The sequence below is a fragment of the Protomyctophum parallelum genome (genome assembly GCF_964188405.1).
Source record: "Protomyctophum parallelum genome assembly, chromosome: 13".
In the NCBI taxonomy this organism is placed as follows: Eukaryota; Metazoa; Chordata; class Actinopteri; order Myctophiformes; family Myctophidae; genus Protomyctophum; species Protomyctophum parallelum.
The window spans coordinates 17563639-17578877 of record NC_139708.1 but is presented as its reverse complement, the minus strand read 5'-3'; the positions used below and the strand labels follow the sequence as shown (position 1 = coordinate 17578877).

Sequence of the window (15239 nt, the reverse complement as noted above, 5' to 3'; positions counted from 1 at the left end):
CACCATGAGGCTGAGTTGAAAATGTTCCAGTGGCATTTTTTCCTCTGCCTAGTGGGAATGTGCGTGCACAATTTCACGGAAACCACACAATGTGTTCATGATTGGCGGCATTTTGTTTGAAACCGTGCACTCCTGCGAACTTTGGTAGACAATCTTAGCCAATCAGGATGGAGTCTGAAAAATCTGAAAGACCCGTTTCGTTGAATGGCTCTAGAGAGACTGTGTACCAATTTGCGTGATGTTTGGACAAAATCTGTAGGTGTACTGTCCAAAAAATGGTTTTGCACAAAGCGGCCTCCTGGTGGCGCTATAAGAGGCCAATGTGAAAACCTTGGGGCAGAGGTTCAGCTGTGGCATTCAGGGAGTGTGTGTGTACTGTGCAGAGTATGGCTGCGATCAAGCCAACGGTGCCAGAGATTAGCTGTCCACAGACGGACGGACGGACGCACACACACACACACACACACACACACACGGAGTGCAAAACATACTCTCTCTCCATGCCTTCGGCCTGGTGGAGACAACTAGACTCCTATGCTTTACTGGGCATAGAGGGGCGGTACACTACAAACTAGACTCCTATGCTATAAAAATCACACGGGTGTGATTTTTGTATGTTCAAAGATGAGCAGTAAACCCGAAAATGAAACTACAGCTCTAGTTTCTGCAAATCCTCACTGTGCTTGATGATGCAGGAATGCATGCCCCCCGGTCTCACAAGATTCTTAACTTTCGCTGTCAAGTCTGGTTATTAACACTTGTCAGTATATGTATCACCGGTCAATCAATGTGATTTGAATGGTATGCCCCTTAATTAGACTACAAAGTGAGCAAGCTATTTGGTGAGTCAGAGAGTTAAGTCAAAGCACTGAAGCTTGTCAGAACATGAAGCAATGCCTTGTCTTGGCATCCCCTTTCAAAACTCTCCCTCCACACACACACACGGCGCAAAAATCATTGGGAGCACCGAGGGAGGGAGATTCCATGGATTCCTCTTGCTGGATGTGTGTGGGAGTAGCAGTGTGACCGTGTGCGTGGTAGCATGAGTGGACATGTGGGTATTGGTGCATATGCATGTCACTGCAGAGGAACTTAAGGAATTTCCATTGTTGACAACCCCCTCCTCCCCCCTCCCCATGGAGATAGGTGGGGGTGAGAGGAAAATTGTAAGGGGGGACACAGCCTTTCCCACACACTACACATGGCCAAAAAGCCACAGGACAGAGATGTTTCATCTGGCCTGGAACATGCGTTCGCACACACACACACAGTAATCGGCAGTCATTAGCAGATGTCTTGACTCTTGAGTGGAGGTAGTATATTTTGTATGTAGGTCCATCCACCTGAGTGTAAATTTGTACATTACATAACTTCAGCACATGCAAAAAAAATGACAAAACAACTTACGCATTGCAGTATGGTCTCTTTTCGAAGCCTTTGTAATTCTTCATGTTTAGAGTCATTTTGCAGGTTTCGCAGCTGAAGCATCCTTTGTGCCAGTACTGAGAGAGAGAAATTAGGGAGAGAGATTAGATCAAAATGTGTTCCACAGTTGTACCGTTTGTACTAAAAAAAGGAGCCACACACACACACACACCAAATGATTCCGCACCTAACACCGTTTCATTGTGGAGTGATTTGAACATTTATTGTTTGCCTTTCATTAGCAGCCGACCTGGCGATTGTTGTTTCTAATGATTAACTATTACAGCTATGCAAGCTGACAACAATTGTATAAAACCGGAAAATGATGGCATGCAGCAGACCATGCTGTTTCAGGACAGAGACCTGTTGCATGTGACAATCCCCTTGAAGTGGAGAGATGAGAGGTCTCAACCCATATGCACACAGTGACACCTAAGTAAGTGTCCGGCGAACAGTTGGAAAGTGTTCATGCCTTGTGACTTTTCATTTTTGTTAAGTACATTATTTTGTTTCACTTTTTTTTCCTTGATGGTTAAAGTTGGATTACCAGTACTCTACACTACAGGACAGGACAGGTAAACAGTGTTGAATTACGACTAGCTACTCAAGGACATGCAATTCTGTAAAGATGTAAGTCAGGAATACATCCCCAACCAATTATGCAATACCAATTGTACCCGTTGTCAGAACACACAGTTGTAGCCGTTGCCACAGTACGAATAACGTCAGATATTACAATCAATGGGTGATTTATAAATAGCCACCGGTCAGTTTGGGAATGATGCAAGTCAGGAGCATATGGGAAAGATGAAAGTTACAAATCCATGGCCAACCTCCTGTTCATGCATTTCCCGTTGCACTTACTGTACTTATCAGAGACTTGTTGTACCTGTTGTCGGGAGTAATGCCACCCAAAAACCTGCTGTGAAGCCGATGGGTTGGTTTGCCAATCAGAGAAGCCGACGCCTAACCCTAAATAGGTTCATTGCATCCTCCACAGACCCACGGACAGACAGATACAGGCATGTGTTTTTTTTGTTTGTTGTTCACAACAGTTGGTCTGACCAAATTCCCACTCTGCATTGCACAGAGCCCCCTCTGCAATACACACACGCCAAGTTCTAAGGGGGTGGCATAGCTGAATGGTGAGAAAGCATGCCTGCCTTGCCTGGGGAACTGCAGTACCCAGTTGTCCAAAGTACGATTCCAGGCATGGCCAACAATGTGTTGAAGTGTCCTTGAGCACTTAACCCCTAATTGCTCTGCGCCCCTTGTGGGAAACCAAATTTCCCCTGTGGACGCCGGACAGTACCCGAGTTATGCCTGGGACAGTCACACACAGTCAGACAGGTTTTTTGAATTTAGAGATGCACACATCAGACACAGACAGAAGCATAAACACTAAACAGCTGGAGTTTGAGAATGTAAGTGCTACTTCTCCATTTGGTAAAATGCCCACCCAGTTTACTATTTTCTAAGCCAAAAGTTACATCACATATTTAGGCACATTTTGGATTTGAGCTAGGCGACATGGGGCCATCTGTCACATTTGTCGGGAAATGTCTGCTGCATGAGCAATTAGCAAACATGTCAACACAGATGAGTACAGTATGGGTGCTGATTTTACAGTTAGAGAGACTTGCAGAGAGACAGAGGGGAGGCTTGTTGGAGGATTAAGGGAATCCAAACTTCTTCCCTTTCTCTCCCTCTCAGATGTAAAGGAGTTATTTATAACCCAACTTCTCAGGAGGCTAGGAGCACCAGCGTGTCTGCAATCACGTGGTGGCAAAGCCATGCATCAACATCATCATCTATTCTAGCCATAACGTTGCTATTTTCTAGTTCTTAATCTTCACACCTATTTAGGAGGTCTTCAGTCTTCACAGCGTAATATGCATGCACACAAAGCAACATTTTCTTTTGATATCCATTAAAGCTACATACAAAAAACACAGTTTCTTCTGAGTTCTGACTGTGTGCCTGGTGTGCCACTTAAAAAACTGTTCCCATGCCCAGCTTGGTCTCAGTGCCATTGTTTCTCTCTGCTCTCAATACGTCTTTTCCTCTCTGCAGGCCTGCGTCTGTCTGTCCATCTATTCCATGTCCTCGTAAGAGCCTTGCCTCCCTCCCCGATTTGGCACAAGGCTGATCTGCAGCCTGGGGGCTCAGAAAGGGGCCTAGGATAAAGAGGAGGGGGGGGGCAAGTAGCATAGCTGAAGGGGTGACAGAACATGAAAGGAAGGAGAGAAATGGGGTGAGAGCGAGATGGTATAGAAGAGAAACACCAGGGAGGAGTGAGGCAATGATCTGGCTGCTCCTGCTATCATCTAGGGAAGGGAGGGAGGGAAGAGTGCAGAGGGAGAAAGAAAAGAGAGCAATAGAGGGAGTCCTTAACATGGCCTCAGGGCGTTCGCCCATCCCTCTCATTCTTTCTCAAACTCTTTATCACTTTCAGCAACAACTGCCCACACACAAAAATTCTCAGTGTTCATTTAACTCGGTAATAAATAATTAAATTAGCACTGAAGATTTTACCGTGTGTACACACTCATTTCCAAACAAAACAGCCCTGAAGACCATGAAAACAAGAGAAATGTAAATTACAAGAGCATGTAAAAGAATAATGTCCCCACACACATACAACGCAATGAACGCATATTACATTTTATGCAATCTTACAATGGCAGGGAATGGGGTCTGGATTGTCAGACAGACGTATCTATCATTCCACTTTTGTGAACAGATACAGGTTGATAACACACGTGCTATAGCACTGATATCGGGCCAACAATAAATCATCAAGATGAGGCCTGCTGAGGCAGTCGGGACATGACAGCCACCATCATCCCACTCCTATCAATGATAGCACTGTGATAATCATTACGATAAGCATTTAACTCAGGAAGGATCCCAAAAAAGCCTATGTCATTGTCCATGCATTTTATGGGACAATAGTCTGGCTAGAAGAATGGTGTACTTTGTTCTCTCTGGATGCAATAGACCACCCTGGATGGTATGTGTCAACAAGGGGAAACAGTCAGGGTACAGCATAGTCGTAGTGTGTGTGGCTTTAATAGACGTAATGGCACATTGGGCCAGACAAAAGGCGTGGCCCCTACTGGACACAGGCTTTGAGTTATGGTCAGTGGAGCTCTGATCTGCACAGCCATCTCCGTTGGGCCAAACCCTAGAATAACTAATAGCTCACAATACAGTACATAACAATCAACAACAGCAGGAGTCACAGATGGACACATCATGTCGCTCTTTCCTCCTCCACTCTGTTCTTCTGACTATATCACTGCAACACCAAATCCCATTTCAGAATCAGAACACCAACCATAAGCAGGCAGGTAAGGTTAAAATGTCCTTATTTTGAGCTAAGGCAGCCAGTTGCCATCTTAGAAGGCACTGCAGTAAGGCACAGTAGTCAGTCCATCTACCTGTCGTACAATGGCCCAATCTGATATTTCCCTTGATGATGGTTGTCGCATGATTCCCTGCCCTGGGTAGTGTGGGCACCTCCATAAATCTGTAATCTTAAACGAAACAGAGTGTAATTCTAATAGAGGCGAGAATGCTAATCCTGGAGGGTGTGATTCAAGGTGAGCTGATCAGCTGAGCGCGGACTTTGATCCTCCTGCTGGTTCCCGGTGTAAATATTTGCCTTGGGTTGCTTCCAGAGTGCAGGTATGCTGAACTCCAGTATTTACTCAACAATTCTTGAACCTAGTCCAACCTGCCGACCCACATTCCACCAGGACAATCCCCACCGCAGTCCACACAGATCCCATGACCCTATCAGGTGAATGTAGAGCCAAAGGGAGAGGGAGGAGAACAAGAAAGAGGAAGGGGGTTGGGCTAGGGTTGAGCTCCCAAGTAAAAGAAGAAGAAAGGCTATCAAGCAGTGGCCAAATCCAACAACTCCAGACCCCTTGCTATTGGGTGGTGAGGCGGGATCTGGCAGTCATCTGGAAATCCAGGCCACTGCAGAGACGGAGCCCTAGAAATAATTCACCCATAATATCAGGACTGTCGTCCTGCATCAGTGCTGCTTCAGGGTGTATGTGTCTACACGTGTGTGTGTGTGTGTGTGTGTGTGTGTGTGTGTGTGTGTGTGTGTGTGTGTGTGTGTGTGTGTGTGTGTGCAGCCTAGGACATACGCACAGACTGGTTGTTAGAAGGTTCCAACAACTTGAGATGCCCTAAAAGGAGGCAAAAAGGCTGGAAAAGTATTGTGGTGTCTCTGCTATAATTGGAAAACACATGGCATGACTTTGTAGATGCAACTCTAATGCACCTAGAATATTCGTGTCCTTGTATGCATATCCTTTGTGTGGACATAAATAAATGGTTAGAATGTGTGTACAGTACGGAGGGCTATCTGTTGCTGGGTATGATGCATGCACGTCAGCAGGGACATCTCCGCTCAAGAGTGAACATGCTGCATGCTCAGCCTGACAAACTCTTCTCATGTAAGGATGAAGATAAAGTTCGCCTATGCACTGTATAAGAGACCATTCGCAGCAACTTGGCAGTTTGAGCAACTTCGCAGTCGGTAGCGCCGTTTCCTCACAGCTAGAAGGTTCCGGGTTCGATTCTCAGCAACCATTGGTACACGGACTGGTGCCACCGGTACGCAAGAAGGGACGGGCCATGAATCTAGAACCTTGCGTCATCAGGATTTTCCAAACAGTGGTGGAAAGTTGACTTATTAGCATAAAGATACCACGGTTTCTACAGTGATTTCACCAACTGTGGTATACTATAAACAGCTTCGAGTCCTTGCTACTTTCGTGTTGCATAGCATATTAACAGTGACATCACTCTGTCGAATCCTTGGTATTTGTGTGTGTTGAGCGAGCAGCAGCTGCGTAACAACAGCTGTAGCCTATTTTGTCACGCTCGCACTAATGAAACACTAAACGGGATTATTATTTCATTCATCTTTCATGTGGACATTCAAGTATAACTATCAGAAGATAACCCAGGTAAAGTAATGAGTCACTCAACTGCAAGTTTTAACTAAAGTTTTCCACCTGTCCAAAGTTATTTTTTTTAAATCATACTATCCATGTTGATATAACGCCATTTAGGTCAATGATATCATATAACATTATGTTGTAATATAATAATATAGCAGCAGTCAACTGTTTTGGTAAGCTGTTACAGTTTAGCTGATTACAGTTTAGGCACCGGGTAGAAAATACGTTACAAAATTGTGGAATTAAATAAATAAACTCAAAAAACATTGCAAAAGCATTGTATGATACTACCAAAAGGAAGCGATTGACCAACCATTGTGCTAAATAAAGCTGTGTCAGTAAGACATTTGTCACACCGACAGTGGATAGAGGCAGGGAATGCACAGAGAGTAGGGGATGACCTTCAGCTAAATTTGCTGAAGGACCATTTTAATGGTCCGGCTGGCCAGGAATCGAACCAGGGATTCACTGATGCATTGGGTCGCCCTTAATATATCATTCTTAGACTTAGTGTACATTAATTAGGGCAACCATCGCTACAAAAGGATGGTGTTAATTTCCCAATGCTGGTCAAATAATACTGATTATAATTATTAATTATAATTATTAACCTGATTATACCCAAGGTGTATATATAAAAGAGGCAGTATCATCAGAGTGACATGGCAACTAAAAATCCTTGTGCAATGGATCCGCTTTATGAAATATTGCTCTCATCGTGTATATGAAATCATCGTGAACTCATCGTGAACTCATCATTTATCTGTTCGTACTCAAGCTTTGTGAATGAGGCCCATTGATTTCAGTTCCTGAATGGAATCAATTTGTATGGTGGAAACATTTTATTAGCCGACAGCCAGCCATGATTTGACACTGACAGTAAATACAATCTACCGTCCATTACTTCAAACAAACAGATTCCAACGTCACAGCAAAAACGTCTCACTTTGAATGGTGGGCTCCGATTGGTCACCCACAACTCTGGGGTGAGCGAAATGTAATTCAAACTGAGGATCAATCTCCCCAGGGATTTTTTTTCCCCGTGGCAGATGTATCTGGTTTCCAGGCTAAATGTGGACAACTGTCACTTTGTCTTCCATCTCAAATATTTTGACTTGTGGAGGGAGACTGCAGAGAAGAGCATTCACCTGTGTATTGTATTCCAATCTATTGTAAGTTCCTCTTCTGATGAAATATGCATTAGAGAAGTACCTGACTTCTAACTGACAACCAGGAGTTACTTCCTCGGGTTGTTGTTGGATTTGACAGTCATCAGGAGGTGACTCGTAAAGGCTGCTCTGACTCCAACCTCATATGGCATTTGATTTGGACAACATGAATCAGCTCTCAGAATACTACATCTAAACTTAGGCTAGCCAACAGACATTACAAAACTGGTACCACAGGAAAAACATCTGCATGTCCACAACAAGTATGAGAAACCGTATAGAAAAACATGGATCACTATCAGACAAAGGCCCATGAGATCGCCTAAAGAAATCTAGTAAAGGTTGCAAATTTGTTACCCCGACACCATTATTGGTCCGACAGTCATTAGACCGACAACCTACCTCAAACCCTAACCTAACCATAACCGCAAGCACGGGAGCAGCACATGTCCGAGCGCTAGTCCGACCGTTGTTCCTGCATGTCGGACTAAAGGCCTATTCATAGTCTGGATTTTCGGTGGTAAGGTGACCACCGCTCCGGTGGTGAGCTGACCACCGGAGCTGAAATAACGTTGAGCGGTGGTGAGTAAAAACAGAGAGAAGGGCTGGAGCGGTGGCGGTGGTTTGCTCTTCACCGCGGCTCGTGACGTCATGTTGTAGTTCGGTGGTCACCCCACCACCGTAAATCCAGACTATGTATGAGCCTTAATGCTCCGTCGGAATTACCATCAGATCCCGAACAATAACCCTAATAGAGCACCGAAGTCTGACGTCACTTTCAGTAGAGGGCGTCAGTCCCCAGGTTCATGTATTTTTTTAGTTGCATTGAAATCACCATAGGAGGATTTTTAGATTGCTTCATATAAGAACTGTGTTTGAAAAATGAACATGTCATCCCGGCCGCTTCACTCTAATGGATATGAAGAATCAACTGACTGAGAGAAAACGCTAATGTTACTGCTACTGAATTAGTTAGATTTTCGCTAGAAGCAGACTGTATCATATATGAGTGACTGACTGTTGCAAACGATACAGAGACACCTCCGTGACAATAACGCCGAGACAGCTTGTTTATTTTTGGACCACAACGCTTATAGTAGACGATATTAAGATCACCCCATGTTATTCTCCATAGAGAAATTACTTCCGTGAACCAGGGGAATCGAAGGGATGAGCGAGTTACGTCAGGACTTCGGTGCTCTATGTTTATTAACTGACCTGAATAACCTTGATGGAATGTAATGTGATGGGTAGTCGCCGTGCTTTTTTCCCCCTTTTTAACTTTATCGTCTTATAGTAAAGATTGTTCCATGTTATAATTATGTTGTGTAATGTCACTGTGTTATATGTATGTGATATCATCTCACACTCACATATTTGTTTTATTATCTTTTGCTGTGGACCCAAGTAAGAGCAGTTCATGCTTTGGTGGCAGCTAATGTGGTTCTGAATAAAATAAAGAATGACATTACAATAATGCCTCACCCTATGGTGAAAATCAGCAAGGATGTGGCTCACTGTTATTAACCACTTACAAGCTCATAATGCATCGCATATTAGCGATGTGTCAATGCATAGCATGGTGACACCTCCATACAAGGTGATCAACTTGTGAGCTTGTAACCACACCGTCATAGTAGAAGAACTCACGGACTAGTCTTGAACAGAAACTCCCCCTCCTCTCTGTTTGCTCTGTTTAATGGTGTTTTCATTGCTCAGCGTTTTTTGTGTTTGTTTCCTCAGTGATGTATCCTGAGGTCAACGGGGTTTCTGGTCTCTCAACATCATACCCCTCACTCAGGCGACCCAGCCGGGAGTGATAAAGTCCCGACTTACGTCCCAGTAGCTACCCTCAATCAGTCCCACTAGGGAAAAACCAGGGGCACACAATCTGTTGGAACTACTCCAAAACTACTCTGCCAGGGCTGGGCGGTACGCATGGAGGGACTAGGCTCTGTGGGTTGTCTCCTGTCCGGGCCCCTCCTACGTCTCACCAGGTCCACTCCTGCTCTCACCAGGCTCAGGGCCTGTGCGTTGCACCAGAGTCCCAGCACCAGACAGTTCATTCAGGAGTGGTGGGCAATGGTTCTGCAGGGACATGGTGCTGCGGTTCCGCTTGCATGGCCCTCCCAAAGGTGAGGTCCTCCTCACGGAGGACACAGGCTTGGGCGCTAACCCATACTGCTCACCCGGTGTATATATATATATATATATATATATATATATAATTAATAAATAAATTGTGATTTGCCATTATAAAAACAAATAAATTGTGATTTCTTATCTTTTTCTTACTTTTTTTTGCCTATAATGACATCGCCAAAATAGAGACACTACCAGGTTTAAAATGTTTACGTTTTTTTTCTGGAACTGCGGCAAGGGAAAGATATCATTAGAACATCAACCTCTCTTCTTCAGCGGTTTCATGAAACTCAGACAGCAGCAGAAATTAGGTGCTCTCTCCTGCCGCTCGTACTTGCTTGCACCCCAAGCCCAACCAGATCAATTGTAATGCTAAGCTAGCTGTGAAGACAATACAAACATACCAGTCCAGTACTAACACAGTGTGTGCAGTACCTAATACTATATTATGATCAAACACAAGAGTTTTAATGCACAGGCGCAGCTCCCGTGCTTTGTACAAAATAGTTACCTTCCCACTGCAGAACAGAAACAGATGTTTTAAGTTAACTATGTAAATAGAATCAGGATAATTCCAAATTTACATATTGTAACAATTCCAAATTTCAGGAATTTCACTGAAACACGGTAGTTAGTTGCTATCCTAGAAACAGACTACATCCAACCTACTGAACCTAGTAGGCCAGGCCATGAAATAAGTAGGATTACTATTGACTGTCACCGAGTGGTTATAGTTTCAATGAGAGATCAGCCTAAACACTTGATAACTAGAAAAAGTGCCCTTCTGGGCACAGGTCTCCACCAGGTTATCCACAGATCCGTGCAGTTAGAGGTAAAAACACTTTTCGGCCAGTTATAGCGCCACCTTGAGGCTGAGTTGAAATTGTTCATGTGGCATTTTGTCCTCGGCCTAGTGGGAATGTGGGTGCACAATTTCACGGAAATCACGCGATGTGTTCATGATTTGCAGCATTTTGTTTGAAACTGAGCACTCCTGTGAACTTTGGAAGCCAATCTTAACCAATCAGGATGGAGTGTGAGAAATCTGAAAGACCGGTTTGGTTGAATGGCTCTAGAGAGACTGTGTACCAATTTGCGTGATGTTTGGACAAAATCTGTAGGTGTGCTGTGCAAAAACCTGTTTTGCACAAAGCGGCCTCCTGGTGGCGCTATAACAGGCCGTTCTGGAAAGTTTGGGGCAGAGGTTCATCGTTGGCATCCAGGGAGTGTGTGTGCAAAATTTGGCATCGACCGGGTTAACGGTGGCCGAGATTAGCTGCTCACGGACGGACGGACACACACACACACACACACACACACACACACACACACGGACGGACGGACGGAGTGCAAAACATACTCTCCCACACACACACACACACACACACACACACACACACACACGGACGGACGGACGGACGGACGGACGGAGTGCAAAACATACTCTCCCCCCATGCCTTCGGCCTGGTGGAGACAACTAGTTAATTAACTACATTAATTCTGTGTCTCACAAATGGACATTAAAGCTGCAATCCAGAATGTATCTGCGCAGTGGATAATCTCATGGTGAAAATATCTCCCCTGACCGTTCAAATCTCTGTTAGGACATTAATTATGGATTATGGATTATGGTTATGGATTGCAGCTTTAATATCAACATGACTCAATCATGAGCCACTACTGCCACAACCACAATCACATCCACTCCTTCTAAAAACATGAACCTTCTGACGGCCCATGTAACATGTTGTACTAATATGGTTCACATATTATGCAATGCCAATAATGAATAACACTACTGTCTCCATTCCCTCATCCTTCCAAGTTCCTTTGGCCCAACTTCAACAGCTGTCCACAGTTCAGCAGCCCACAAATACTTGTATGGTGAATAAAACTGAGCCATACATTAACAAGCAGCTCTTTCATTTTCATAAGGCACCAACAAACACCCCAACTACTGAAGGCAAGAGAAGCAGACATAGTATTATTCATCAAAAGTCTCACCTATCAGTCACTTCCTGCCTTTTCCACGTCCTCAACTGCCCCCTCCCCGTGCTGAGCCCTGCCCAGCTGTACAGGAATGGTGGTTGACAGACCAGCAAGACTGTGGCATGGGCTGTGCACAGAATGCCATGATGACAGGAAGATATTTCCTGGTAAATGTATTCAATTTTGTGGCTATGGATATAGGATAACCTAACCAATGCTGCAGCGGAAGCCATAGCAGCAACATTTGCAGTAAGAATCCGCTTCCCTCACCTGAACCAACATCAGCTTTACAAAAAAGAAGATCCCCAGAGACACTGCGATCTCGACTGCTTTAAGCAAACTAGAAGGGCAGCCAGTGCAAGAGCCACAGAGGGAAGAGGAGGGTGTTTAGTGTGTCTATCGGGTGAGTGCTGATGCGCAATGGCAGCAAAGACAGACTCCTCTAGCGCTGCTCCTGTGCATGTCTCCGAGAAGAAAGGACAGCAATGGGCCTCTGACAGAGCACGTTTTATGGGAGTGTCTGTCTGCTGGAATGCACCCAGCTCAGGGCAGATTCCACAACACATTTTATTTTAAGAAGATCCACTTGTGACCATTCATTAATAGTACCTCATGGCTCTTTGAGCCTAAATTGAGCATAAATAGTTTTTATGCTGGTTGTTTGTTACATGCCGAGGCATGCTGAAACAAATATACCATAATTAAATTCCATTCCACTGCACTTTGTGGGAACCATGAGTCATGGAGCATTCAAAACCTGATGCATGCAACTGAGCATCAAGACATCCAATCAAGTGGTAATGTTACTTTAGATAATGTGCTTTCCTCCAATTCCCACCCCTCCATCTATCGACCCCAATAGATAAAGAAGGACCTCTTGACAGGGATTGATTCTGAATGACCGTTTGGATGTCCATTAGACAAATTGTCTGCTTGTCCCTAGCACCACATCATATCCAACACACATACAAAAAATCGAATCATATCCCAATAAATAGATCCCCATAAAATCTCTTATGCGTAAATCCAGTACATATAGGCTAATGCTTTACATAATGTAACAGTTATCAAAAAGGTTATGGTGTCAACGGTTTCATTGAGCAATCAATATACAATATGCCTAACAACAAAATCATATTACATGTAGAAACCTTCATTTCAGAACTCAAGCATAGACACGGAATCTTTCAGGAAATGTTATATTTCTGTAAAAAACGAACTCAAGGGTAGCTGTAGCCCCTCTCGGAACCATTGGGTTCTGCTTGTAGGGCTAGGGTAGCTGCTATTTGAGTGACTTCACTGTCTGAAGTGAGTATGGATCGGGTTGGTTAGATTACTACCTGGGCACAGATTAGGCTAAAGTTTAACCACTTAAACCTTCTATTCTTAGTAAAACAGACCTGTGTCTCAACTGACACATTTGAGTTCTTGATTGCAGCTTTTTTTTTGTATTTTAGGCAAATTTCCCCCCAGGGATACTGGGGCTCAGCTCATGTGGTAATGAAACAAACAAATAATACTTCACCTTGAATTGGGCCATTTTATTTGATACATCTCCCAAAACCAATGCATGTTCGTCCCGGACAATTTATAGAAAGGAATTCAATTTGGGTCATGAAGTGAAGCCAACAAGGAAGTTAACAGATTCAAAATGATATTTATCATAAATGGTCTAACAATATGACCCAACGTTATACCTGAAGGGAGTTCTTCCACAAAAGGAATGTCGTTAACCGTTATTTACTCATCAATATATCAAGTATAGTGTAGAACCAGACAGTCCATACAGGCCCAGACAGGGCAGGACGAATTTTGTGAAGCATTCTTATGTATTCGTTTAAGTGATGATGTTATGGCGTGTGCAGCATCAATATATGGCCTTCGTTTGATCAAAAATAATACTGTCTGGTAACAAGCATCCAAGTCGGATCACATCAACAGCTGGGGGGGGTTTAATAGCAGGGGTCCGCCTTAATGTACACGGCTAGCGATTGTGGCTAACTGCTAGCTGTGTAACCTACGTTAGCTTGCCTAGCTAGCGACATACCTGTCCTAATGGATGTTCAAGTCATTCACAAAACGGCCTAGAAGAATTCCTTCGGGTGTAAAAACAACACAAAAAACTACAAGTACGATTAGAACTACAATTAAAAATACTTTATTTTCAAAGGCGAAAGCAAAAAAAAGCAACGCCTTTTCTTACCTTGTCCAGACAATTCACTTTTTCCGTGGGGTACACGACTCGATTACATCTGCCACACAACGGGTTCATGTTGGAGGAATGCTCTTCTGGGTTAGCTAGCTAACAACTCAATATAATATAAATGCAGTACTGTAAATAATACACCGACTATACTAATACAGCCGAGCGGTTTTCCTCCAGTCCAAGCGTAGCGGTGCCAGTAGCGTTGAGAAATATCGCTGTACAGTTTTGAATAATGGAATCCGCGAAGAGCTTGTTGTTGTATGTCCGTGGTGTTGTACGTTAATCTCACAGCTGGCTGTCAGTCACCAACCAGACACGGAACGGAAAAGCGCGATCTCTCTCTCTCTCTCTTCCCCAACCACCACGCGCTCCTGAGAAAGACGATGAGAAAAGGAAGAGAAGGAGAAGGCAACAGGAGGAGCAGGGTGGGAGGAGGTTCACTGACTGTTCCTGGGAGCGGGGAAGTGTTTTTCTCTCTCGTTGTCTGATTTTGTGAATTGGGGGATTTTAGTGTGTTTCATGGAGGCGGCGGTGCCCTGGCCTGTGTTGTGCTGTGCACACACAGTCAGTAAATCACGTTAGGTCCTGAATGGAACTGAAATGGACCCACAGGGCCCCCTTCCTTCCATTTGTACACTATCCGGGCTTCCATTTAGTTAAATGTCTACATACTGTAACTGTAACACACTCTGACACTCAAATCATAATATGATCTTTATCTATTTTTCTTTTTTGCCACGTTCGCCCTGTGTCCTACTTGAGATCCTAGCTATAGATGTATTTGGTTCGGGCGACACCTGCTGCCAGATGATGAGAACTACAACTGTGTGTTCCGTTTTGTAAAGGGCTCTCGTCTACTTGACGTTTGTCACATTTACGCATTTACAAACTACATAATAGTTTTCATCATGGCTAATAATTTTTTAAGGGTCTGAACTTCCTCCTCGTTCACTCGCCCATTGAACTGAACACCAGATCACAAGTTGCATCATCATAACTGCCTGTCTGCCTCAACGTAGGCCCCCTTTTCTCCCTCAGGTCTGCATGGTGAAGCCAACCTGGTGGTCACCCCAAATGTAGCCTCGGAAACCCAGACGTTTTTATTTACCCCAAATGTAACTATAGTCGACTACAACCCATACTAGTACAAGTCCTTCTCTATTTTGCAATAGAAAGGTTGAGCACAGTAAAAGATAACAGCCAGAATGTAAAAACAGATTTGAAAATATGAATGTTCAATGTTTAATGGCTTTTGGGAATGTCAATATTAAAGCCATATTATCCATATTATTCCCTCAGGTCTGCATGGTGGTGATGCCATTA

The 15239-nt window shown here is 44.0% G+C and overlaps 1 protein-coding gene across 2 annotated transcripts in view; it reads right to left on the bottom strand.

Annotated features, from left to right (window-relative positions):
• lasp1 (LIM and SH3 protein 1) overlaps positions 1-14394 on the bottom strand; it is a 37177-nt gene extending 22783 nt beyond the window's left edge. Inside the window, exons 1-2 of one of the 2 annotated variants that reach the window (XM_083780185.1) lie at positions 13914-14394; positions 1408-1502 (exon numbers count right to left, since the gene is read on the bottom strand). In XM_083780185.1, coding sequence (XP_083636311.1) covers positions 1408-1502; positions 13914-13982 — 164 coding nt within the window. In that variant the 5' untranslated portion in view covers positions 13983-14394. The remainder of the gene's footprint in view (positions 1-1407; positions 1503-13913) is intronic. The other variant, XM_083780184.1, reaches the window with a different exon arrangement.
• Between the last annotated feature and the right edge of the window lie 845 nt (positions 14395-15239).